This window comes from Mya arenaria, chromosome 11 (genome assembly GCF_026914265.1).
Source record: "Mya arenaria isolate MELC-2E11 chromosome 11, ASM2691426v1".
Classification (NCBI taxonomy): domain Eukaryota; kingdom Metazoa; phylum Mollusca; class Bivalvia; order Myida; family Myidae; genus Mya; species Mya arenaria.
Genome location: NC_069132.1, coordinates 53780727 through 53808591, shown reverse-complemented (window position 1 = coordinate 53808591; position 27865 = coordinate 53780727). Strand labels below are relative to the sequence as shown.

The 27865-nt window shown below is 34.1% G+C and overlaps 1 protein-coding gene across 4 annotated transcripts; it reads left to right on the top strand.

The window, feature by feature from the left end:
* Positions 1-458: 458 nt before the first annotated feature.
* On the top strand, positions 459-27679 carry LOC128207837 (uncharacterized). Of its 4 annotated transcripts, none has more exons than XM_052910999.1 (12): positions 459-492; positions 7127-7454; positions 8714-9066; positions 9518-9692; positions 19919-19978; positions 21271-21314; positions 21621-21704; positions 22001-22061; positions 23372-23414; positions 24722-24840; positions 25349-25468; positions 26044-27679. In XM_052910999.1, exons 2-12 carry the CDS (start codon positions 7143-7145, stop codon positions 26887-26889), a joined length of 2217 nt encoding a protein of 738 aa, XP_052766959.1. In that variant the 5' UTR covers positions 459-492; positions 7127-7142; the 3' UTR covers positions 26890-27679. The 4 variants fall into 4 exon arrangements, with proteins under 4 accessions (XP_052766959.1, XP_052766960.1, XP_052766958.1 ...); XM_052911000.1 differs by having other exon boundaries at positions 482-528; XM_052910998.1 differs by lacking the exon at positions 459-492 and adding an exon at positions 520-608.
* The last annotated feature ends 186 nt before the right edge of the window (positions 27680-27865 follow it).

The window sequence follows — 27865 nt, the reverse complement described above, 5'->3', positions numbered from 1 at the left end:
ATTATAAGATTTCTTTTCGACAAAATATATAGCATTTTCTGTCAAATTTAAAGAATTGAAATAGCAAATTTAAAGAAAATGAATTAGCTAATGCTTTTTGTCGAATTCTGATCATATTAAACTTGAATGAGTCCCGTTTCTCTATAATTGTACAGTACCCATAATATTAACGTTTACCTTAAAATATTTATTCTGACTGTATGACAAGGCCATATTGAAAATGATTTATTTTTGTTTTTTTAAATTTCTATTAATTTTAATTTTAAACATTTGGTAAATGGTCTAAACATTTGTTGTTGTTTTTTTAAACATTTTCGTGTATTTTGGTAAGGTCACTACGTAGGAGTATCGGCTAGTCCAAATAATTATACGTTGACGGATTTTTTTACGATTTTTGATATGGCAAATCCTTCAGTAAAGAATCCCGTATAACACCTCTTTTGAGACTAGAGTATCGGCTTGACTATCGTACTGTTGTCTGCTTCACCACATGTACGGTTACATATTTCTTATAGCACGAACTATAGGGTAAAATAAAGAAATGTTTTAGCAATAAATATTAAAACTGATAGGAGTAACGTTAAACCAAAGGTTATGGCCGTTTACAGGTTCAGTAGATACAACAAAATGATTTATCTACATATGTTTATTTTAAATGTTATGCATTTCGGATACTGTTTTTCGGATGAAAACCTGAAAATACACATGTATAACACTTTTGATGGAAGTGGTCGAAATAAATGGGACTTCATGATTATAAATGTTGCATTTTAAGTAAAGTTATTGGGCAACCCCTACTTGAGTACTAACAATTTCAATTTTGTGGATACATGTTAAAATTTATCATGTCAATTGTAATCTGTAATGCACCAGTCAATTGTAACCAAGACCCCCCAGGTCTGGGGAATATTGGGCACTTTGACTTTCAGTCCAGCCAAGCCTGGGTAAAATCCCCGTCCTGTGGGGACGAACTGCTTGCAAAATCCCCGCAAAATGCCCCCGCACCCCAGGGACCATAGGTAAGGCTCTAGTCTAAAATAATAGACATGTTATACGGGATTCTTCCAATCCCATTCCCCGCTAAGTATTTTTGGCACAAGGACAAAACCAACTCATTCACCCGGCACAGTGGGGCCACCTGGTAGGTAAAAACTAGTCCCATTTCGCTGGTTATATCCGGTATACATTGGACCTGGAGAGGGGGGGCGTGGTTGCAATTGACTGGTGCTAATATGAAGATTATTTATTAGACTGAACTAAGTGCCATTAGCGGAGTGACTGTAGGAATTATTTCTGACAATCTGTTTCTACCTTAAGATGGGTTATGAAAGGACATAGGTTGTTTTTAGGTCTTCCATATATGCCCAAAGTGGCCTTTCTATGTATTTGAACAGCTTAGGTGTTTCTACTTCAAAGCCATAGATTTAAGTTTCTACAGGTATTGTGTTGTCATAGCTATAGAGCCTCAGATAAATGTTTTTTTGGTTAAGGCAGCAACAACTGATGTAGTAAAGTAAACCTTGGAGGAAAAATGTGCTCAGTGTGGGTCTCGAACCCACAACCTCTATAACACTAGCTTGGCACTCTAAACCAACTGAGCTATCCTGGCGGCTGGTTCTTACACTCACACACTACCGTAGAAAAAAATCTGCAGGTTGAAATTAATTCAGAACTAGTGTTGGGAATCGGTTGCAATTTTACTATCGATGATCGGTTCCACTCAAGTAACCGATTATCGATAGTACAATCGGTTTTTAAAATACAAGATAGTACCTGAGTTGTAGTTTTATTTATGTACAGTATTAAACTCTTAATCATTATATGCATATGGCAGATTTCACGTTTTGGTGACCAAAAAGTTCCCGGCGAATATTGATTTTTAAAATTTATTGCAGATTTGTGATTTCAACATAATCTTTTACAGCAATTTCTTATCTATCATATTTTAGAACATTTGCAATGATTTATTCACGCATTTTTATAAAAAAAAGAATTTTGTATCACCATACCATTTGTGCTAGTGTTACAATATTGCCTTTTTTTTTTTAAATTTTGATCCAAAGAAGTATTTTGTCTTGCACTAAATGGTTCATTTATCTATAAAACAGATTGTACAGACAAAAAATAAAGATTGTTTCGTTTTTCTCAAATAAATTTATTGAAACAAACCCTAATTGGACAACAAGACAGAAAATGTTTTCTGCAAACATAGATTTTCTTTTTATATCAGATCAGATAAGCTATAAACATAAATAATTTGTTGTGGTAATATAAATGTCTCTAGTATGGTGCAATTATCATTACCTTTGATATTAAACATATATATTATAAATTGCTAATTGCGAGTATGTGCTAGTGTTACCACAAGACAGAATGAGTAACATTAGCAGTATGTCACATTAGCAGTTGGACAGAATGTTTCACAACAAAATAAAATACAGACCTACCACAGACTATTTGAGCTTGATACAGTATAAAACAAACTATATAAATGATTGATAAACACAGTCAATTGATAATCACAAAAAAATCATAATAATCATACAAGATTTGACGAAGTTGCAGTGTGACAGACGTACACATTTTATGAGCTTCTACAGTTGAAAATAGTTTCTTTGACTCTTCATTTAGTTTAAATGTTGTTATAATGTTTTACTCATTTGAGATTTTAATAACCTGTTGTTACAATATAATTCTATTGCTTCTCATATAGTTCCTACTAGTTTTGTTCATGCTGATTTATAAATACACTGCTGACCTAAGTTTATATGGTGTCAGACTGAATGACGAATCCTGGAAACACTGTTCCCGCAGCAGTTTGATTAAACAATCTCGTAAAAAAATATACCAATCTGGATAGAATATTTTCCAATATTTTTTCAATACGAAAAACCAACAATAGAACTAAAGATCAGACTGTTGTGTGTCTTAAAGGCCTAGTTTAAGCCTTTTAAAAGTGACCCTCCCCCTTTTAAGGCCTAATTTAAGGAAAATTTGGCATGATTATCCCCTGCTGTGCATCTCCTTCTAATCACACTGGTTTGACAGTAGGGGCCAATTTCCTGTGTTTACCGGTAGGTTTATCGGCTCAGGGCCATAAAGGGTCCATTTCTATCTTAAAATATTCCATACTGCGCAGCAGGATACTCAGATCGGAGATCTGATAAGACAATTAGGCAATTATGCACCAATCAATTGTAACCACGGCCCCCCAGGTCAGGGGGTATACTGGGGATAGCCGGGGAAAAGGGCGGTGTTTTTACTTTCCAGGTGGCCCCGCATGGCCGTGTGAGTGCGGTGGTTTTGTCTTAGTGCCAAGATAGTGGAGATATTGACTTATATAGAATCTCTGAGGTGCGGGGGGCATTTGGCCGGGGTTTTACCATCAGTTCGTCCCTGCAGGGCGGAGATTTTACCCGGGGTTTGCTGGACCGAAAGTCCCCGCTATTCCCCGGACCGGGGGGGGGGGGCGTGGTTACAATTGACTGGTGCATTAGATTAAGATCCATTTACAGAGGTTGTGTACATATACACAGTGTCATAAGAGATTGATCAGAAATCTTTACCCCGAACTGTATATGCCTACAGAGTGACATGAACACTGATCAAAAGATCTTATCATAAAAAAGTAGTGATGCAAACGAATATTCGAATATTCGATCGAACGTTTGGTATTCGAATGTCAAAATCGGTATTCGAATATTCGATGTTTTTGTTAAATTAATAAATTAATAAACTTTTTGCCTACAACTGTCATCTTCGTCTGTCTTGTTTTTACAACGATGGACCCGTAATGCCAGAGGTGTGAACTTGATGACACTATACACGCGCCATATCGGATATAACGTCGGAAACTATAAACAGTCCCCGTAACTTTGCATTTACTGGCTGTTATACAAGTGACATCAAACACATTCCAATTTTTTGGGCACATTTAAGATCGGCCTTTATACCAATGTGTTATCTTCACTGCTTAACAAGCTTGGCGATATTGCGCAAATCTCCTTGATGATTCGAAGGACATGTGCTAGTTATGTGCTTTAAACTGTTTTTCATGTTTCGATACAACGCTCTTGCGTTGACAAGTAATTGTATGGTTTAACGTTTAAGGATATATGTCCTGAATTGTTGTACAATACATCAGTCAAAATCGACGTTTGGCCATTGTTGGTGTCGTTTTCTATAAATATATTTCGTAAACATCAATCCCAGAACGAGGCTGCAACTACCACGTTGGCGCATATCGTCATTTAACCGGAAAAAAAATGAAATTCCCCGATCTTTTTTTCATTGTATACAAAAGTGAACGCAGAGGAATTGATATAGTTCTTTTTTTTTGTTTAAAATATATCGTTTTTTCTTGGGATATATTCTGAAAATGGGGAAAATCAGATGCTAATTTGTGGAACATTAAGTGTCCGTCGCGTGTACCGAATACGACAAAGAAGGGTAACAGGGCCCTGGCTATTGCGTTAGTGAATATTAGTTTACTACAATTCTTAAAGGATCATTTTGGTATTCGAATATTCGAATATTCGATCGAAAGAATTACCGAATATTCGAATATCAATGTTGCTATTCGTTTGCATCCCTAGGCCTAAAAAAAAAAATTGTTTGGTTAGGGTAACATCCTTAAAAAAAATAGGTAGGGTAGGTAGGCTTTTTATTTTTTTTTATTTATTTTTTTTATTAGGTTTTATATAAGAATATACTTTTCATCATTGGAGAATGGTGTTAAAGCTATCTTCTGTACAAGCATTTAAGGTTTAAACTTAATATTAAAAAGCAATTAAAAAAAAAACGAATTTTTTTTTTTTTTTTTTTTTTTTTTTTTTTAGTTTTTCATTTTTTTTTCAAACTGACTATAAAAACGGTAGGGTCTGCGCCTATTCCGTAGGTAGGGTCGGGTAACCCGAACCAAATGTATTTTTTTTTTAGGCCCTATAAAAAAGGCAAACAAACATCCAGAACTTTAAAACCTGTAACAAGAACCACCCCACCTGCAGTAACCTTGCATATAATCCAACCCGACACAGCAAAGGACAATTCTTATAAAATAATGTTTAATGTAAGTAAATTGCAACAGTCAAACAATTCAGATGATTTACACATCATCTTCTTGTCTTCAAGGGTATGGTTCAGAAAGAGATAATAAAATTATTACATACTTTCTGTTGAGATATGAGAGTGTTCTAAGTTATATATGTCTGCCTCTAACACAAGAAGTCGTGGGTTTGGTTTGATCCCCACCAGGGGTACTTTCTCATTGCCTCACAAAACTAACACAATACGTAATGTTTTCTACCAAGGGAGCAGATTTGAGAGATTAAATTCACAGAGCTGTCTTCACAATCTTACAAACTAAAACAAAACACTCGAACGTAAATGCCATAAATTCAAACATTTTAAATTTTTAGCAACAGATCATTTTAGATACTACTTTTACTAACACTTCTTATTGTTTTGCTACATTCAAAAACAGTTTTGTTTGAAATACAACAAGAATACAACGTCAATTTATTATCTGTAAATCTATTCATCAGACTCCTTCCACATGGAACAACATTTAGTTCGTCAACTTGTGCCACAATACCACTGGTCATAATGCACCAGTCAATTGTAACCACACACCCTAGGTCCAGGGGTGGGGTTCAGGGAAAATAGAAAAAGTCTTATCATATCTCCAATCTGATAAGACCTGCTGTGCAGTTTTCAATGTTTTATTATGAAAATGGACCTAAACTGGGCCTTTAACTAATTTATCGTTATCACTGGCATTCAGTTAATTTAATCTGGGACAGTTTGAAATTGAATAAAAACAGTCACTAGATTGAACAGTTTTAGAAGCACAGAAACAATGTTCTTAAACTTTTATATACTCTGGGGGGGGGGGGGGTTCAAACAGGAATCCAAAAGTAACACCAGGGGAGATGTCCTATTGTCCAATAGCACACATTGTTCTGTCCAAAATGTAACTCTAGCATTCAGGTGACTAAAATAAGGTAAAGATACAATATATAACACAAGTTTGTGTCAAAAAATAAGATTTGTCAAATAAGAAACACAATGAATCACAAAATGAGCATACAACTATTGACTTTCATCTCAAGCATTCTCTCTTGGTGATGTCAAACTCTGCTTCTGTTCTATGTAACATTAGGGGAAAAGTCCTTTTGTCACATTAGCAAACATATTTCTGTCCCAATTATAACATAAGCATTCAGTTTACTTAATCAAATTCAGATTAAGTATTAAACAGTTAAGCTTGTATCAAAAGCATATAATGGATCACAAAAAACAAAACATAAATATGTGTTTTATAAAAAAAAGAAGGTTTCTGTCCAATGTAACATTTGCAGTTATGTCCATTTGTCACGTTATCAATTCGAGGACAGATTACCGTAACGTTATCACCATGCGCATTTGCCGAAAATTTAAGTATATTACAAACGAAATGCAATCATTTTAGATATATTATTGTTTTAATTAACATTTCTTGCAAACATTATTCAACAGACAAGAATAAAATACTTACCAGATGTTACTGAAAAGCATCCTCAAAAAAGTGGTATATTGGTACTGGGAAGATTTTCTGTCTTTTTTGTCCTAAATATCGGCATATTTTTACATTTTTTTACCTTATTTAACACAATATTTTCATTATTTTAATACAAATCACTTCTATTAGGTGTTCTTATTGGGTTGGGAAAGGCAATTGCTGTATATATGACGTTGACATGCAATAACAATAAATGAAAGCAAATGGGCCAAATAATTGCCTTTTTTGTGAAATCTGCCATATACCTTATGTCTATGATTGAAGTTATTAAGTGTTGTTGTATAAAAAATAGCTCATTTTCTTGCTCATTTTGGCTTTCATCAGCCATTTTGTTAAAGATAACATCTGAACACTTACTAATATTTTTTTTGATAATCGATTATAACTAAAAACTATCGATTGTCGCCGATTTCAGGCCCAACCAATCGATTTTTGATTATAATTGATCATCGGAACATCACTATTCAGAACTACATGTAAGGTTATATTATACATTTAGTACCTTGTTGATTGCATGTTCATTGTAAATCTCAAATGCCAAAGCTCATGTCCATTTATTATTTTTAGCTCAGATTGAAGAACAATGGCAGAATATAAGGTTGGGGATCTGTCCAAGTTGTTTGGAACTCAACAGAAATCTGAGGCTAATATTTTCTCCAAAGCTCCAACTACAAACAACAAAAAGAATAAGGAGACTGAAGATGCTGTAAAAAAGACAAAGAAATCTCAAGGAGAAAATGTTAAGAAGGCCATGAGTTTTGAAAAGGTGAAGGAAAAGAAAACGGGAAAAGTGAAGAAAACGAAAACGGAAAAAGGGAAGAAAATCGAAAAAGTGAAAACGCCCAAAATTAATAAAAAAATGTTTGGGGCACAATTACGATTAAAGAAGAAGCAGGTTGGGCTCTGTTTTATTTTTTATATTGAATCAGTGATTCGTTCTTCCAGCAGTTATTTGCTCTTATAACCATTGTCAACCTTTATGTATTTTATTCATCCTTGTTTTTGTAATTCTTTGCTAACTGGATGTATAAAAAAGCAAGTTTTGAGATGATTTAAGTTTAATATGTGATATGATGTAATGAAAACAGTGAAGTCAATTAACACAGACAGTAATCACCCCAAGGATGTTCCCTAGCTTCAAAAGGTTGTCCCTTGGTAGTTAAGGATGTGGTATGTCAAACACTGTTTGTATTATAATTTCTGTTGTTTATTTTACTTACTTAATAGCCTTTTAGGACCGGAATTGAAAACAAACCAAACAATTTGGGACTGAATTTTTTAGCCATTTTCTGGAACTACAATCGGTCCTTCAAAATCAAAATCAGTCTAGAGAGGCAAATTGCGGGTTTTAAGAAGCCCTGGTAATTATATTTATGGAAATGAATGTGGATTATCCAATGATAAATCTCTACATATTGGTTATTGAAGTTGACTTTATTAATGTGTGTTAAAATCATAACAAGATATAGATGGTAAAAGTGGATATTTTTAACCAGGGTTTTACAAAGTGAAACCTGGTTATTAGAATGACGAAAGTAGTTGTACGGGCGGGCAGGCGGGCGACCGACCGCGCAGCGTCAAACTCACCTATGAAACTGAATAATTTCAGTAAGGGTTGACATATCTTGACCAAACTTTGTCTATAGGAAGAGTTCATGGATACCTTTCATGGGATTGCGTTTGGGGACCCTAGGGTCAAGGTCACTGTTACTAAAAATAGAAAAACAGTTGAAACTGAATAACTTTAGTTAGGGTTGATATATCTTGACCAAACTTTGTCTATAGAAAGAGTTAAAGGATACCTTTCATGGGAATGAGTTTAGGGTCCATAGGGTCAAAGTCACTGTTACTAAAAATAGAAAAACGGTTGAAACTGAATAACTTAAGTCAGGGTTGTCATATCTTGACCAAACTTGGTCTATAGGAAGAGTGTATGGAAACTTTTCACGGGATTGTGTTTGGGGTCCGTGGGGTCAAGGTCACTGTTACTAAAATGAAAAAAACTGACACAGACTAAAGTTCTTCTGTCAATCATTGAAAACCTGGTTTGTCGCATTGCGGCATTTCTTGTTTGTTTATGATTTTAAGTATTATTACATTTGCAAATATTTGTCTCTGTTTATGGATAGTAAATGGTGTAATGGTCTGTTTCAGAAAAATGAGGGTGTTTCAGATTCAACTGATATCCCGAAGCAAGTCAAGAAAAGGAAGACTACAGCTGAGAAAGATGTCACTGAATCTAAACCTAAGAAAATAAAGAAACAGTCTATGGAGGACTCTGTTAACAAACCAAAAAAGGGTAGAAAGAAGAAAATAATGGAGAAAGTAGCAAAATCAGGCTCCGATTTAGACAATGAAAACGTTGGTGGTGAAAGAGACATTGATAATGATGTTGATGAATCTGATGAAGGATCAATTGATGGAGGAAAGGAAAACGATGGAAACCAGACAGGGTTCTGTCCTGCTGGGATTGTACACGAGTCCTTGGTTAAACACAGCAAGAAAAGGTGGGTTTATAGTCTGCGTGTTAATTTTACTTTCTTATGTAGGGCTGAAACATTTAGAGAGGATACTTGTTTGTTACCTTGTTAGATTGTATTATATTTCATCAAGTGAACACCAAATGATATTTTATGAGGGGCTTAATACTTGGTGTTTACGAGTTGAAATATAATGCAATCTTACATTCAATAACAAAATGTTTCCATTATATGCTTAATGGGAGAATGTGATAAAAATCATGTTTTTTAAGATAAACCAATTCTTTCATCCCTAAACACTTTGAGGGTGCAAGGTGTTTAATGAAAATAAGGCACTTCATTTCCACCTTTTCGATTTATTTTGAGTTTTTTAAAGCATTGGGAATATGTTTGAAGTTGAGCCTCAGATTGGTCAGAAAAGAATACACTTGACATTAACAATAATTGTGAGAATTGACAGACAAATCATTGATTACAGGAAGCAAGAAAGTGTCTCCGGTTCAGAAGACGAGTCCTCATCTCCGAGTAAGAAATCAAAGACGGAGGATGAGGAGAAGGAAAAACCATCGCGTAAACGACGAGACAGGCTTGCTAAGCCGACATTGGACAGAACAGTCTTTGTCGGAAATCTGGCTCTTAATACTTCTAAAAAGGTACAGTAGATAGTGATAAATCTAACAGAATGTTTTATTAAATCAATAAAGTGAGTTTATTATTTAGTGGTGTGTTTACAGCTGATTTTAAATCTTTATATATTCATATTAAATGAAAAAACAAACTCTGAATGGATTTTAAGGAAAAAAAGCAGGACCATTTGGCAATTTTTTAACGAAATTAGAAGCTTTTTTCTCTTGCTTGGCAGCCTAGCTTATAACTTGATTTAGCAATCATTTTCCCTGGCTATTAAAGGAACTAGACACTAGATGTTTCCAAAATCAACAAAAGCAGTATGACAAAGACAGTTATACCTCAAAACAAGACAAGAATTGTCAATACAAGCTACTGGTAGTATGAGGCCGATAAAACATCATTTTACTGGGTAAATGGTTAAAATTATTGTCACTGAACGAGTCATGTGTCATAAGTGATGTAGTATGTCATTAATTAAGATTCAATTCGTTGTACACAACAATATAATTTTTATGTTTCTTTTTTGAAAATTTTCTTTTTTTCTTTCAATTGTAAAATCTGGTGTCTAGGCCTTTTAATATAAATATGTTTATTTTATTTAATATCTTGACTCTTTTTTCGAATTTCTTTTATTGGCACATGCGGATTTCCAATTTGAGGACTATATATCATCTTCCTAAGAAAGACAAAATAAATCCCTGAATTATAATATTTTGACTTCAGTAAAAGTGACTTAGGCCAAAATAATGTTTGGGTTACGGTTACATTCTTTTCAAAAGCAGGTAGGGTAGGTTGGCTGTGTTTTATGCCCCCTTCAAAAAAGAGATAAAGATTATACATCGCAGAATTTTCATAAAAAATTGCCCTGAAGGTTCACCATAATGAGAGGTCAAATGTTGAAATGATCCTTGTGCTAGCTATATGTTGACCATGCATTAAAGGATTTAAAAAACAACAACTTGCCACGAAGGTTCACTATGATAAGGGGGTGTGTCATGCACGAAACCCAGGTCTGTATCTCAAAAATTAAGGTTACACTTACAGGTTAAATTTCAAAATGAGTACTGTTGATAGGACTGGTATGGACGGAACCTTATCATGGCTGTATCTTGACCATGCTTCATAAGATTTTCGAAGAACTAGCCATGGGAATTCACTATGCTGTGGTGTAGTGTCATAGGTTTCACATAGTGTACAACTTTATTGCAGTTACATGGAAGAGTATTGTGTCTGTGTCAAAGGCTCTTTCGACATGTTGCCATTTGGCGTCTAGTTTATATATAAGGCTTTATCTAAGAACGTCATTGGGAAATGGCGTCAATGTCATCATCAGTTTAAAGCTCTTTAGACTACATGTTAAAACACACACACACTTTTTGTGTCGCCTGAAAAGGCGACATATAGGGGTTACTTTTTTTGAAGGCGGTGGTGACGGCGGTGGCGACGGCGGTCGCGTCCCATTTTCATTTGCCTGGGGCATATCTCGTAAACTATTACTGGTATCAACTTCATATGTAGATAGATCTCATTGAGGGCAAGTGAAGAGCACAATAACAGTTACTCTTAAAGTTTTGTCCAGGGCATATCTTATAGAATATAAGAGTTATCAACTTGAAACTTCATATGTAGATAGATCTTATGGAGGGCAAGTGCAGTGCACAATAACAGTAACTCTTGCTTTCTTAGATTTAGAGTAATTGTCTTTTGATCATTTTCATGCTTAAAAGTTTTGTCCGGGGCATATCTTAAAGAATATAAGAGGTATCAACTTGAATCTTTATAGCTAGAAATATCTCATTGAAGGCAAGTGCAGTGCACAAGAACCATCACTTTTGCTTCCGTATTTTTAGAGACCTTTGTTGGCGTCCGTGTCCCGTTTTCACTTGTCCGGGGCATATCTCGTAAACTATTAGTGGTATCAACTTGAAATTTAATATGTAGATAGATCTCATTGAGGACAAGTGCAGTACATAAGACCTATTACTCTTGCTTCCATATCTATATAGTTATTGCCCTTTGTCAATTTTTATGCTTAAAGTTTTGTCTGGGGCATATCTTGTAGAATTTAAGAGTTATCAACTTGGAACTTCATATGTAGAAAGATTTCATGGAGGGCCAGTAAAGTGCACAATAACAGTATCTCTTGTTTTCTTAGTTTTAGAGTAATAGATCTTTGTTAATGTTCATGCTTAAAGTTTTGTCCGGAGCATATCTTGAAGAATATAAGAGGTATCAACCTAAAACTTCATACATGTAGCTAAATAGATCTTATTGAGGGCAAGTGCACTACACAAGAACCATAACTCTTGCATCTATATGTTAAGAGTTATTGCATTTTGTTAATTTCAAGCTTAAATTTTGTCATGGGCATATATCGTAAACTATAGGAGATATCAACCTGAAACTTAATAGGTAGATCAATCTCATTGAGGGCAAGTGCAGTGCATAAGAACCATAACTCTTGCCTCCATATTTTTAGGGTTATTGCCCTTTGTTAACTTTCATTGTTAATTTTTGTCCGGCTTAACGTTTTGACCTTCAATCAAATGCCACCTACACTTGAAAGTTAAATTGCAACATCATTGTCTATAAATGAATAAAATGCCAATCCAACAGTTAAAATGATGACAGTAAATAATTCATCAGGCGACACATCCGACTCCCGGAGTTGTTATCTTATAAAAGTCGGCACTTTTTGTAGGAAGGGTCGAGTAACCTGTTTGGCCTTTTTGTTTTTCAAAGTTATAAATACTCTATGGTCAACTATTTCCCTGGTAAATAATCTCACTGGCTTACTGCTATTATAATTATTAATATCATCTGTATAACTATATTTATAATAGATAAACTCACTGGCTAATTTTTATTCAAACTTATTGAAATCATTTGTATAACACAATCTATGGTATTTATAAATATTTAAAAAAAATTATTCTCGATACTGCTTGTCACAAAAACTCCAAATTTAGTGATTTTCAAACAATTTACATATATTACATTAGTAAAATGGCATTACATTAAAGTCAATGTGGATATCAGCTACGTAAAAACTGATTTAGTATCCTGGCTGCATGCCAGATGGAGACATTGTCTCTGTCATAGATGTCCAATGATCTGCCGTAGCACCTCCAAGCAAGGTCAAGCCTGTTCTGAAGTTCAAAGCAGTGACCAAGCATGTTGAAGGCTGTATCAATATGGCCATGTGGTGGCCCCATTGTGTACCCATGTAGGTGAAGTAGGGCTGTTTGTGCTCTCAAGGGTTGATGTAGCTCCCTGTAGGTGAGGTGTTGTAGGTAGTACAGGAATGGGATGCAGTCAATGACTACATTGTTCTTCCACATGTTAAAACCTAGCCTGTATTCATTTTCAATTCTTCTGAGCATTTCATAAGTAAGGTGTTGTGGAATGCAGTTGATTTCTTCTTTTGTGAAGGTTATACACATCATTGTGTATTTCTTTTGCACCTCATTGGGTGGACAGAATACCAACTTGGTTTTAAACTCAGTACTTGGATTGAGACGTTTCCTTCCTCTATGTGTACAACACTGCCACACTTCTGGTCCCAGCAGTCCTTCGCAGTAAGTCAGAACTTCAGCAGCTTCCTCATACTGTCCACTGCAGTACAACATGGAGGCAAACTTTAACCTACTGGACATACAGTCAGAGTCCAGTGACAGATGATATTGGTTGAATATATCCTGTGTGATTGGTTGTCCGAGGTAGATGCATCTTGAAGCCAGCATGGAGGCAAGAGTGTTGTGAAGGAATGGCGTCAACAGTGATACTACTTCCAAACTAATGTCACTTTGGGAATCAGACATACTCTGTAGAATAAACAAATGGCTTACAATGTCATCGACTGATTTATCTGTAATCAATAGATCCAAACTAGCTTCAAGCGTTTCAATTTCTGTAAATATTAAGTCTTTGAGAATATTTCCATATGTTTGGGCTTTTGTACATATGTTCTGACACGGTATATACTGATGACCTGAGTATTGTAGCAGTCGCAAGTTTATATTATCCATTCGAGTATAAAACAAACACTGCATTTCAGTGTTGATTAGAATTGAAATAATGCTGCATAATTTAGAAAGTTCCCAATTATTCAATTTTCCTATAAAAAGATTTACACCAGATATTGTAAAATGGGGACAGTATTTCTGTTTCAACCATCTTTTCATTGATGCCAAAAGTAGACTCACGCATTGCACAATGTTGTCTTCCCTCCATATGTCAAGAGGATAGTTTTCTATTGTAAACATCATCGCTGTTTTGATATGGAATGTGCTGAATCTGTCTCCAAACACAGGTTTAAAAAAAGTTTTTCTTATTATTTTCGTAAGGGTATATACTTTCACTTGAACAGGGCTAAAATCAAATATTAGAAATCGTTCCATCAATGAAGTTGAAAACCTCCACTGCCATTTTGAATACGGATAACTGGTCAACTTTGATGGGATCATGAATGCTGTAGATCTACACATTGTTTGTTTACTTGGGCTTTCAGTGTAGCCCTGTGGCACTAGGAAGACTCCAGTCTGTCTGGCCCTTGCCAGTGTGTCCGGTCTGGGCCAGTGTCCAGGGCGTGGTCTGTTGAACATGAACTGACACTCCTCCGGTAGCTGGTCACAATGGTATGCGAAGACAAAGTCTTCCCTTTCATCATGTGTTATTGATGGACCATGTCGATATATTTCACCAGCCTCACTTAATTGTTGTATTAAGTCCTGTTCTTCAACCCTTGTATTGGATACTATAATTCTACCTTCCACATCCTGCACATCATCAGGACCTTCTAGTTGTTCTGATGGTAGCGGGCAGTCCCTTCTGAGTCTCTGCAAGTAGCAGTGTTGAGGAGGAGTGAGTTCATTCTTTAACACCAGCAGGTTAGGTTTTCCATGTTGCCAGTAACACGTTTCAAGGGCAACACAAACACAGTTTTCACAATGCAAGAAGTCAGTATCAGATTTCATCCCTGCTGTTGTTGTGGCCTCACTCTGGCTACCAAATATGTAATGAGTATGATTTGTATCACTCAACAAACAATCAACATTCGGCATAGTCTCCATCTTCAGGTGAGTTCTCCTCCTCCTGTTAATCATCCAGCTGTTAACCCCAATATCCCCCATCACCCGGGACAATCTCAGGGAAAACAGTCTCTCACTCTCCTTATTGCTATCCATGGCTTGCTTTCTCGTAACTAATTGTCAATGAGTTAATGTAACAGCATATATCAATTGTGAGGAGGTTTCTTGTAAATTCTATTACATTACATGACATAGTTTAAATTAGATTGTAGTTTAATTTCCTGTATGTGTATTCCAATTACTCAAGCTGTATAGCTTAGTTCAATCTGTATTTCTCTCAGATAATAATGCATAAATCAGTGGAATTGAAACTTTAATGGAGGAAAATATATGAAAGATTCACTTATTATAAAGAGTAATGCTAACAATAATATGAACTCTGCTGAATTGAGAAATAACCAAAATACATATTTTTTTAGTCTCTCTTCTCTCGTTCTCTCTGCTTAGGCCTAAAAAAAATACATTTGGTTCGGGTTACCCGACCCTACCTACGGAATAGGCGCCGACCCTACCGTTTTTATAGTCAGTTTGAAAAAAAAATGAAAAACTAAAAAAAAAAAAAAAAAAAAAAATATTTCGTTTTTTTTTAATTGCTTTTTAATATTAAGTTTAAACCTTAAATGCTTGTACAGAAGATAGCTTTAACACCATTCTCCAATGATGAAAATTATATTCTTAAATAAAACCTAATAAAAAAAAAAATAAAAAAAAATAAAAAGCCTACCTACCCTACCTATTTTTTTTAAGGATGTAACCCTAACCAAACAATTTTTTTTTTAGGCCTTAGCTTATAGCTGCATTCTCACAGATTGGCCGTTTTGACAACTTTTTTTTATTTTTTTGTCTTGTAACGAGCGAATTTATGTGAAAATACATGGAGACCAGTCATATAAGTGTGCTGACAAAAAATTAGATCGCAGATTTTTATTAAGGTTAAAAAATTGATGCTTTATATTTTTTGTTAAACCGTTTAAGTAAGGTTTTAAGCCATAAAACATTAATTTTGAAACGGAAATATGAATATCCGCGGTCTGATCTTTTTTCAGCAGTCCAGTTACACTGGTTTGCAGATATTTTCGCAAAAATTTGCTCATTTTAAAGCTGCACTCTCACAGATTGGATGTATTGACAACTTTTTTTCTTTTCTTTTTTTGTCTTGGAAAGAGCTAATATTTGATAAAATCCATGGAAACCAGTGATACAAGACTGCAGACAAAAACTAGATCGCAGATTTTTATATTTAAGGTAAAAATTAAAATTTCATGCATTTTTCTTAAACTGTTAGTAATGGTTGAAGCCATATTACATTAATTTTCGAACGGAAATCTGCAAATCTGCGATCTGATCTTTGTCAGCATCTTTTATCATTGGTTTGCAGATATAACTGCAACAATTTCCTCTTTCCAAGACAAAAATTAAAAAAAGATTTGTAAAAAAGGTAAATCTGAGAGGGCAGCTTTAAGATAAAAAATATAAAAAAAGTTGTAAAAACGGTATATCTGTGAGAGTGCAGCTTTAAGATATAAAATAAAAAAAAATGTTTAAAAAAGGTATATCTGTTAGAGTGCAACTTTAAGATATAAAATAATAAAGTTGTAAAAACGGTTTAAACGGTATATCTGTGAGAGTGCAGCTTTAAGATACAAATAAAAAAGTTGTAAAAACGGTATATCTGTGAGAGTGCAGCTTAAAGATATCAAATAAAAAAAATTGTAAAAAAATGTATATCTGTGAGAGTGCAGCTTTAAGATATCAAATTAAAAAGTTTTAAAAACGGTATATCTGTGAGAGTGCAGCTTTAAGATATAAAATAATAAAATGTGTAAACACAGTAAATTTGTGAGAGTGCAGCTTTGAGATAAAAAATAAAAAAGTTTTAAAAACAGTATATCTGTGAGAGTGCAGCTTTAAGACATAATATAAAAAAGTTGAAAAAACGGTATATCTGTGAGAGTGCAGCTTTAAGATATAAAATAAAAAAGTTGAAAAAACGGTATATCTGTGAGAGTGCAGCTTTAAGATATAAAATAAAAAAGTTGAAAAAACGGTATATCTGTGAGAGTGTAGCTTTAAGACATAATATAAAAAAGTTGAAAAAACGGTATATCTGTGAGAGTGCAGCTTTAAGATATAAAATAAAAAAGTTGAAAAAACGGTATATCTGTGAGAGTGCAGCTTTAAGATATAAAATAAAAAAGTTGAAAAAACGGTATATCTGTGAGAGTGCAGCTTTAAGACATAATATAAAAAAGTTGAACAAACGGTATATCTGTGAGAGTGTAGCTTTAAGATATCAAGTAAAAAAGTTGAAAAAACGGTATATCTGTGAGAGTGTAGCTTTAAGATATCAAATAAAAAGATGTAAAAGCGGTATATCTGTGAGAGTGTAGCTTTAAGATATCAAATAAAAAATTGTAAAAGCGGTATATCTTTGAGAAACATAAATGTTTTGCATCAACCTATATTGTTCGCCCTTTAATGTTAAGATATTCAAGTTTGTGTAAAAATTAAACATTTGATAGCTAATACCTTCATGATCAAGTCGATGCTTTATCTGTGTTTACTCTTATTCAAAATATATACATACACAAGTATAACAAATATAAATTTTGAGTGATAAACCTTTAACTACTTACTAAATCATGCATTTATGGAAAATATGAATTACTGATAACAAGATAGTAACCGTGTATTTAAAAGCTGAAAACGCAAAAATATTAAATGATTGGTGAATGCTAAAATATTTACTGTGGTCTACTATAGTCTCATAAGGAAGACATACTGTGTTTTATCCACATTTCTTTCAACTTGAACTCGGCATCCTTCATAAGAACCATTGTTTTCGATATTTATTCATCGTTTTTGGAATATAAAAACAAGTTTTAATAGTGGTAAATCTTACGTGGGAATAAGAGTGCATCTTTAACTGGGAATGTAAAGTTACTAATTGTATCAGAGCCTAAATTACTTCATTTCCAAATTATGTTTTACCGGCTCATAAATTGTTTAGAGAAATGTATGTTTTTATCTGAATTATCACCTTTATAATGTCAACTGCTTTTAAATTATATTCATTAAGAATATTCTCCATTCAGGCAAATAGATACTTTTAATAATATCATTTTTTGAGCATTGAAAATAAAAAAATGATGTTTTATTTACCAAAAAGTATAAGAAATACTATTAAAAATTGAAATTGAAATTAAAAACAAATAAAGGCCTTGATTTATTATACTGTTTCAGTGAACATATGTTTCTCGTTGGTTGTTTTTATGCGCCCGTTTAAAGAACGTGATGCTATATAGTTTCACCTGTGGCTTATATGCTGGTGGCGGCGTCCAGTATGTTGTCCTCTAGTTAAATTAAATAACATCTTCATTTTCTGATTAAAATCATTGGAGACCTTTGTCCAATCATTACAAAATTTGATCAGAATGTGCATGGGTATAATATATCAGACATGTTCGATAACCAGGCATAATTCTTGAGTCACTCCAAGTGGTCGCCCTTTTATTTTAGAGATTACCTAAAATCAGTCTTTTCCGATCAATAACTTTGGAAGTCTTTGTTTAATCATTATTAACCCTTTGCATGCTGGGTTGTCATCTGCTCAAAAATGTCGTCTGTTTTATTCTAAATTTCTTTCAATTTACTGAGTGGCAAACAGCTTGGAACCTGACCAGGTTCCAAGTTACTCGGTGTCTGGTCTGGTTCCAAGCTGTTTGCAAAGCCTTTAAAATCGCCATCAGCAGCCTAAGGGTTAAATTAAGTCGGAATTTGTATCAAGTATGATCAATATATCTTGGACATACTTGATAATAAGCCATATATATATATATTGCTTGAGTCACTCATGAGAAACTGACTTATATCAGTCTTTTTCGATCAATAGCTTTAGTATCCTGTCCAATTCATAACCAAACTTAGTGGGTATGTATATGAACATAATATCTCGGACAATTTGGATAACCAGCAATGTTGCTGGAGTCACGCAAAGGAATTGCTCTTTATTATAGAAATTACCAAAGATCGGTCTTGTCTAATCAATAACTTAATAAGCCTTTGTCTAATCATCAGGAAGTTTTGTAAGAACATGTATAATCATATGATATCTTGGACAAGTTCACTAACAAGCCAATTTTCTTAAGTCACTCAAGTGTTATCGCCCTTTAATGATAGAAATTACTAAATCAGTCTTGTCCAATCAATAACTTCAGAAAACTTTTCCCAATCATCACTCAATCAGAATGTTTATGGGCATAATATCGCGGACAAGTTTGATAACCAGCCATATTGCTGCAACATAAGTCACTTGAGAGTTATTGCCCTTCAACTATGGAAATTACCTAAAATCTGAATTTTCAGATCAATAACTATCTAATAACTTACTAATAAAATTTCTGTTAAATAATTGCCATTTTTTCAGAATGTATTTGGGCATAACATCTTGGGTACATTTTTTTTAACCAGTCGTATTGCTAGAGTTAAAGCTCTTATATTATACAAATAACAGAAAAATCGGTTTGGTCCGATTACTAACTAGAAGCTTTGCCCAATCATACCCAAATATGGCCATACTATATATGTATGGGCATAATATCTAAGTAAGGTTTGATATCCAGCCTGTAATGAAAGGCGATAACTCTTGACAAAGTCAAGCAATATGCTTGACTTTGTCAAGAGTCATCGCCTTTAATTACAGTAAGTTCCTGAAATCAGTCTTTTCCGATCAATAAATTTAGAAGCCTTTGACCAATGATTACCAAATTTGGAAATAACAAATAAGAACACATTTCGTCTAAGGCACTGCAGAGTTATGATCCTTGTCTTGGCAACTACGTTATACACAGTGTCTGCCTTCTTATTTTGGCTAAACGTACAACCACTTATCACCAAACTTAACACTACTTGGACAGGCATATTTTGCGACAGTTGACACTTTTGTTTCTTTTTAAATTGAGAAACATAACTCAATTTGAACACAGTTATAAAAAACAGCATTGCCAAAATATAATCTTTAAAGTTTTTTATGCTCAGTTAGTGAAGTGCTTAGAAATGTTTCCTAAATTTATGTAAGAAAACAGTAAAAAATATATATACATGTATGTTGAATAATGAAAATAAGCTCGCATCTACTACATGTATTTCAAAATTTCCAGACTTTGGAGAAGGCATTCAAAGACTGTGGTGAAATAGAATCCATCCGCTACAGATGTGTGGTAAGTAAATTGACAAATGTTATATGGCTGGGCATATCAGCAGCAGTTTACTGATATCACTTTTTGTGTATGTGAATGATAATAATCTGACTTGAAGGAATGCACTACAGGATTGGTATTTTTCTTTGAATACTTAAAATTACGATTTTTTGTAGGAATACATTTTTGTTTTGTTTTTCGCCTAGAAGCACAACGGACATTGTTTCATGACGCACATTAATTTAAGATCACTGTTGATGTCAAATAGCTTAGCTAAAGATCGCCTTTCGTACAATACTATCCTTTTATTTTATTCTAAAACAGTTTTGTGCATCATCAATTGTTATTTTTGTAATCTTTATGGGTTATTCGACTATGTACTGTACTTTATTTCTACTAACTGTCCAGTATTTAACATATGGACTGTCCAATATAAAGGACAGTCCTTGTTCAAATAATGGACAGTAATTATTCTAATAATGGAGAGTCAGTAGAAATAATAGTGTTGGATGATTAACATACCGTAGAATCAAGACGTGTGTTGACAAAGTTGTTTTTCTTGTATAGTGTAGAACAATGCTCTTATTTGAAGAAAAACGTCTTAAGAACCCTTTTTTATTTAGGTTAAATAAATAACTATAACTTGTTGGTTTTTTTTTATAAAATCCAATGTCCAATGAAAACGTGACTGAGGTTTGTACAGCCGTAAGAGAATAGAAAGATGTTTATTTGTTGTAATTGTCCCTTAAACAGTTGAAGAAATATAAAATCTTAAACTTAAAAGCTTCTGTATTAAGCGAATACTGCACAATGAAAACACATTTTGTACTTGTTGTACATCCGTAGAAGTAAAATTTTATTGATGTCTTTGATTATTTCAAATAAAAACCGAAATATTGATTTACAATATATATTTACATGTAAATAAGCACAAAATTATTTTGATTTGCCTAAGAGATTCACACGATTAGTATCTGTTCAATCGGTGTGGCAGTGTCCAATAAATACCGGTCGCCGATCGCAAATGTTTACTAAATCATCAGGTGCATCATCAAGTTTCCGGAAAGAAAAGTAAAAAGTTGTCTCGGGTGCCTTAAAGATAGTACCATGAAATGGAAATAATGCTTAGAATTAGATAACAATATTCACAGGAGTCTATCTCTGCCTAGGGTTTGAGTTCATCAAACCTACTCTAAATATTTGAAATGCGATTTCGGTCTGTTGTCATTTCTGAGTATTCATTGATGTCTTATATTTGTTTAAGAATGAAAAGCTGATTCAGTGTAACGAAATTCTTGTTATTTTTCTTGTAGCCTGTGAATGACCCATCTGTGCCTAAAAAGGTGATTGCTATTAAGTAAGTACATTTATTATATATGCTTTCTGGTGGTTTTTAGAGAGAGAGACATCAGTGACATTACAATATATTTCACTGTTTCATAGAGTGAAAATATCCATTTGATAATTTATACTTTTGAAATTAAAGCCTTCGTTTTCTTGTGTTAAGGAGACTTGGCAATGTACTAGCTAATATGACATTTTCCAATGTGTTGTCAACTAAACATCTTAATGTGTCATCTTACATGTAAGATTTTGGTATTACATTGATCATGATATTGAACTAATTTGTTTGTTTGGTTAATCCGTTACTTTTGACTTTCAGGAAAGATTTCCACCCAGAGCGACACAACTGTGTTGGATTTATCTGCTTCAAGACCAACGAGGCTGCAGAGAAGGCTCTCGAATTGTACGTTCCCTGTTGCATTCTTAAGCAATTAATCAGGAAAAGCGTTTCTGTTTTAGTTCATCTGTTTTTTCGAAGAAATTTCGAGAAAAATGTTAAGGTATTGTTATAGTCTTGGTGCCATTTTATATACATCTTAATGGAATTGGGTAGTTATTAATACTGCTTTATAGAGAATTGTGTAAAAACTTGAATCAAGATTAGAATGTCAAATAACACAGCTTGTTTTTCCCACATCTGTAATAAATAATTCACAATTCTGCAGTTCTTAGTACAACTATGTATGATATTACTTTCAGAAATGGTCATGAGCTGAAAGGTCTACATATTAGAGTGGACTGGGCTTCTAAAGACAAGGAGGTGGGAGGTTTATCATTTGAGCTAGTCTATATCTTAAAGTGGCTGATTTTTGCAATTTTTCATTTCCCAGGTACAATGCAAAATAAACCCACATTGAGTAAAAAGTGCTTCGCATTACTATTTCACATTTAGCCCCCTTCACAGTTTTGCAATTACGCCCTTTTGACCCGAAGAATACGAAGAATACAAAAAAAATTACTGCTAAGCATTTTAAATAAGTTTCAACAGACAAGGTAAATTTTGTCACCTTATTGCTGATTGCAGCGTTCAGCATTGACCGTATGAAAACACATGTTGGCGGTCATCTGAAACTTGTCAAAATTACATGCTATATTCGAATATGTGATATTTGCTTCTGTTTAACGATCGACGCTCTGTTCTGGCCATTATGTTAGTTTATATTTATGATTAATAAATCCATCGCAGGTTGAACAAGCGATGCCTCTTGAAAGATTCTCACTACCCTATTACCTGATAGAAAAATATGCCAAAGAAATATGATAGTACAGTTTTGTTTATTAAACAACTCTAAACAATGACACTAGACATTCAAATATTGACAACATATGTTTCATTGTTGACAAATGGTCTAGTCATATTGGTGTCGGCCTCTCACCGAAGAGGTTGTGGGTTCGAGGGTTAATGTCTTATGGCCTCTCAAAAAGGAATCAGTACTGGTTTCTGCCCATGAAACGGACTTGAGAGCGATTCATATAAGCTTTTAGCTGTCTATTTTATCAAGGCAAAACTTGATAAGTATAATGCAAATTGCACCACAGTTTTTTTTACATTTTATACCTTTCATTAAATCATAATTTTATCTGTATATGAAAAACTCTGAGTTCAATTTTTGCGATCTTTTGCCCGAGATAGTTTGCTCTGTTTTCTGTAGCTCGTCATAATCTGACTCTCATTTATTTGGTGTTTGTTGAGCATTCATCATAATTGATCTATGTACATTGAATGAAGAGAAAATTTGTCTCCACACAAAAATGCAAACACCTGGTGTTTTAGAAAAGAGACTCAACTGCAGACCTAGATTCTTCATTTTTGATATTTTTATCATTAAATTTAGGCCATAACTTCAGATTGATATATTTTTCAAAAAAATCAATCAATTATGCAGTTATTCGCAATGTTCTGGACAATTGCACAGTACTGCAACCATAGTGAGTGAGAATGCCTGATGATTATATTATTGTATTATAAAAGGAGCAACTATTAAAATATAATTTACCAAGTTTTATTTAAATTTGTTTATGGCAAAGATGTAGGTTATATAAAACATATGCTTTCTCTTTAATTTTCAGAAAGATGTTAAAAAGTCTGTGTTTGTTGGGAATCTACCATTTGGTATGTAACTTCTTCCAGGCTACTGCAGCCATTTGTATAAAACATATTAACTCTTTGTTTTTGTCAGAGTTAGCCAGATGTGAATTGATTGGTTAATATTTTTCCAGTAAATATTAGTAGCCAATCAAATAATTAAAGTTTATTGGTGTATGGCTTGGTGCCATATGTGTTGTCCTAGTGCAAATGCTTTTACTTGGGCATAACTCATAAACCATTCAATATATTTCAATAAAACTTCTAGCACATGGTCCTAGATATGATTTTCTCCCTCCTCTGATAATTAGATCCAATAATTTAACCATGCAAGATATTTTTATCTTGCCCACGGGCGAAGATAAAATGCCCGTATGGAACTCCTTTTTAATGGTCACCACATTGTAATTACCTCCCTTGTTGAAGACTGTCGTCAGTAGCATCACGGAAATATTGTTTTATGGTAATATTTAGAACGCTAATTAACTATTTCTCGCTTCAAATGTTACCATAAAACAGTTTTCACGCACCATTCAAGAAATAATGCTTCATTCTCCTTAGAACTATTTAAAGATACCGATTTGACTATTAACATTAACTGGATCACTGCGCGCAAAATCCATGACAACCACGTGCTATCGCATATCCATACGCAATTATTTTCACTAAGCACAAAAGTTTCAGCAAAAAATACATTTTTACTTAATTTTGTTTAACTGAGGTGGGAGAAAAAGCATCTACCATAGCCACTCGTGTAAAATAGGTTCATCCCGACCCTCGCGCAGGGTGTTTTGTGGAAACGAGGTTTACGCTCGGGTCGGAATGAACCTATCTTACACTCTCGGCCATGGAAGATACTTATATGATCATGTGCTCATAAGCTAAAAATGCAAATGGATATTGTAATATTTGAATGCCCTATCACCCAGTACTGGAGGAGGGGGCGGTTTGGTGCCACAGGAGGAATCATTGTACATGTATGGGTTTAAGCTTCTTTTTTTGCCGTGGGTAATGTGACTCTTGTGCTTGGAAATTTAGGTGTCTGGTAATTTTATGGGGTCTCAATATATGGTTTGCATTCAATGATGTTTTTGGGGTCACAAAGACGCGTGGTAGGTCGATTTCGGAAGCCCATGTCAGAGTCAGAGATTCGGGTCTTATGTGAAAGGGAACCCCTGCAGGTGCATATCATTTTTGGAGTAAATATCATTTTAAATTAAAAATGTGGGCAGAGATCAAACAGTTGTGATGTATTACCGTAGATTAATTTTATGTTTGGATGAACATTACTTTCAGTAAGACTTTCTAATTTATATCTGTATTCCCATATTCAGATGTTGAAGAGGAGGCTGTTCGGAACCACTTTGAGGATTGTGGGAAGATCACCAATGTGCGGCTGATTAGGGACAAGAAGACGTGCATCGGGAAGGGCTTTGGATATGTCACTTTTGAGGTAAATTAAAGGGCAGTGTTAGGTTAACGCTGAGAATGATGAATATAAATTACATTTGTATTTCAAAAGATTGCTGTCGCTGAATAATACCCTAATACTTAGTTCCGTATTAATTGATTTATGGCAGTAAGTGATAGATTTTACTGCCATGCAATGTTAGGTTATTAAAAAAGATGTTGCAGCAGACCAGTGTTCTGTTCCTAAAAAAACCTTGGGTGTCTTAAACAAATGTTAGTATTGATTTGATGTAGTTTGAATGTGAGAGTATGTGGTGTAATAGTATAGTTGTCAGCCTCTTACCCAAAGCGTCCTCGGATCCATTCTTTTTCATAACCTTTCAAATTTGACAGCATTACTGGTTTCTATCTAGGAAACTCGTCCTAGTCATCGCGAGCACCATTTTCATCCTTGCATTTTCAAAGCATTTCACCCATGAATCCCCTGTAATATGTATGAAATAATTAAATAATAGCAAAACTATTTAATAATGTTTAACTCTATTAACCAGGACAAAGATGGAGTAGGGTTTGCAATGAAGTTGTCAGGCCAGAAGTTGAAGGGGAGAGAACTGCGTGTGATGGCGTGCTCCAGCAGTGCCGGGCACGAGAAGAAACACAAACAAGTGAAAATATCCTTTTGTTTTAGCAAGTTATATGTATTTTGGTATAAGAAGGTCTGTAAGTGAGGTGAGAGAGGAAACTGCTGAAATAACGTAGAAACCTAGGTATGGCCGTGTAGCAGGTATTTCTTTTAGAACAATACAGTATATTCAGACGACAACCCCAATCATTTAAACAAGACCGCCTTTAAGCGAACACCATCTTTCATCTGTTGTTTTTAAGTGGAGAAAATGTGTATAAATACACAATTACTAAAGAAAAAGTTACTGACCATGCGTTTATTTCATTTGGCCACATGAATACCAAGTTTCTTTTGAAGATCTTGAGCTGTTTCGGAGTCATGACTCTAGTACTATTTTTGCATGCTGACGTCAACAATGATACCAAGCAATGATAAACATTTGCAATACATCAACCTTTACCTTTAAAGCAACAACTAGCAAGGTGAAAACGACAGTAAAACCTTACACAAATATTAATGTTTTGATTTAAATTTGGTCACATTTCTTGTTAAAAATGGTAATTAAAAAGTTCTTTGGGATAACATTATCACTTAAAAGTTATTGTCCTTAACATGTTTTACTTAGCACAATCTCCTGGCTTAAAAGAAAAGAAGCAGAAGACTAAACAACAGTTGCCTAGCAATCCTTCTAAAACTGCATTCAAAGGTGAAGAGTCAAAGAAGGAAAAGACAAAAAAGAAAGACAAGAAGTCATACTCCAAGAAAATAAAGGTTCCATTCAAAACGATCACTAAAGATGATGGGTTGAAAGCAGACATTCAGGCTCTGATAGATTCAGAGACAAAGAAAGGGGGAGAAAGTACAAAGGAACCCAAAATGGATAAAAAAGACAAGAAAGAGAAAATGAATGACAATAAAATTAAGACGGCTGATACAGGAGAAGAAAATAAGGTTGAAAATAGAGAAAAGGCATTCACAAAGGCACAAAGTAGTTCCAATGGCAAAGCAGATTTGGAGAAGAACAAGAAATTTGAAAAGAAAGTGAATGCAATTAAACCAGGTAAGAGTGATGGAAAAGCAGATAAATTTGAAAAGAAGCAGACATTTAACAAGTTTGACAAAAAAGGTTTTGGTAAACAAGAGAACAGTAAGTTTGGGAACAAAATGAATAAGAGTTTTGGAGGTTTTGATAAAAGGGGAGGTAAACCATTTGAAAACAAGGGAAGTAAACCATTTGAAAGCAGGGGTGGTAAACCGTTTGAAAACAGGAGTGGCAAACAATTTCCAAACAGGGGACAAAAATCTTTTGATATACCAGGAAACTCATCTTTTTCTGGGAGCGGAAATAAATCGTTTGACAGTAATCCGGGAAAGAAGCCCTTCCATTCAACGCCAAGGCCTGGGTTTTCAAGCAAACCCCTGAGTGGACTTGTCCAGGGAAGTGGGAAACACATCAAGTTCGACTAAATGGAAAGCATTTTTTTCTTTTTAAAAAAATCAGTTTTCATTTGTTTCCTTAATTTATACTACTATTTTGCAAATTTTTTAAGATTAGTCAGTATTGTCTTCATAAAAAAAATTATCGTGCTAAAACTCATTGATTATGACATCTATCAAGGTCATCTTTGCTTTGAATATTGTTTTCATTTACATGATATTGGTATGAATAATATACAATTTCATACATCCCATAGTTCTGTAGACCTCCAAGCTCCTGAGAGGATTTTATTCACGACAGATGGATTTTAAAATAAGAGGGAGGGATATTTAAGCATCCATGAAATTGTTCAATATCTTATACATGTCATATTTCTGGATGACTCCCTTAGGGATTTTGCTTAGAAAACCAGGGTATTTTGCCGCCCTCAACTTTTGGGATTTTCATATTCCCTCAGAAATCACTCCAACACAGGCATGTTGGTTTGTATGTTCGCAATAAAAGTATTTATTAAAAACAAAACACCTTACAAACACTGTTTTGAATATATATCGATTAGTATTGAATAGCAGTCTAGTTGTTTTTATTTCCTCTCCTCCCCCATCCCACGGAAAAACTGGGGAATCTTTCGAAATTTCAGGGGTATAATTTTTTCGCATGTTAGCAGTTTCATTGTATATTGTTTTGGCATTCTTCATTGAACATGTATATGATTTCGAGAGCAATCGCGTTACAGATTTCATGTAATTGTTTAATGATGAAATCTTATATTTTATGAATAAATAATTAATTCATTGTCATTTTTGTTCGCTAAATATGTTTTATTAAACTATTAAATGGTTGAAATAAATTTGTCATTATGTGTGTATTTGAATATTTACTTAAATCTGTAGTATGCAGTCTTGTATCTATAACTTGCCTTTGGGTAACTAAAACAATTTTTGGACATAGTGTTATAACTCAACACACGATAAGAGCCAGAGTTATGTGCCTTGTTTTGCATGT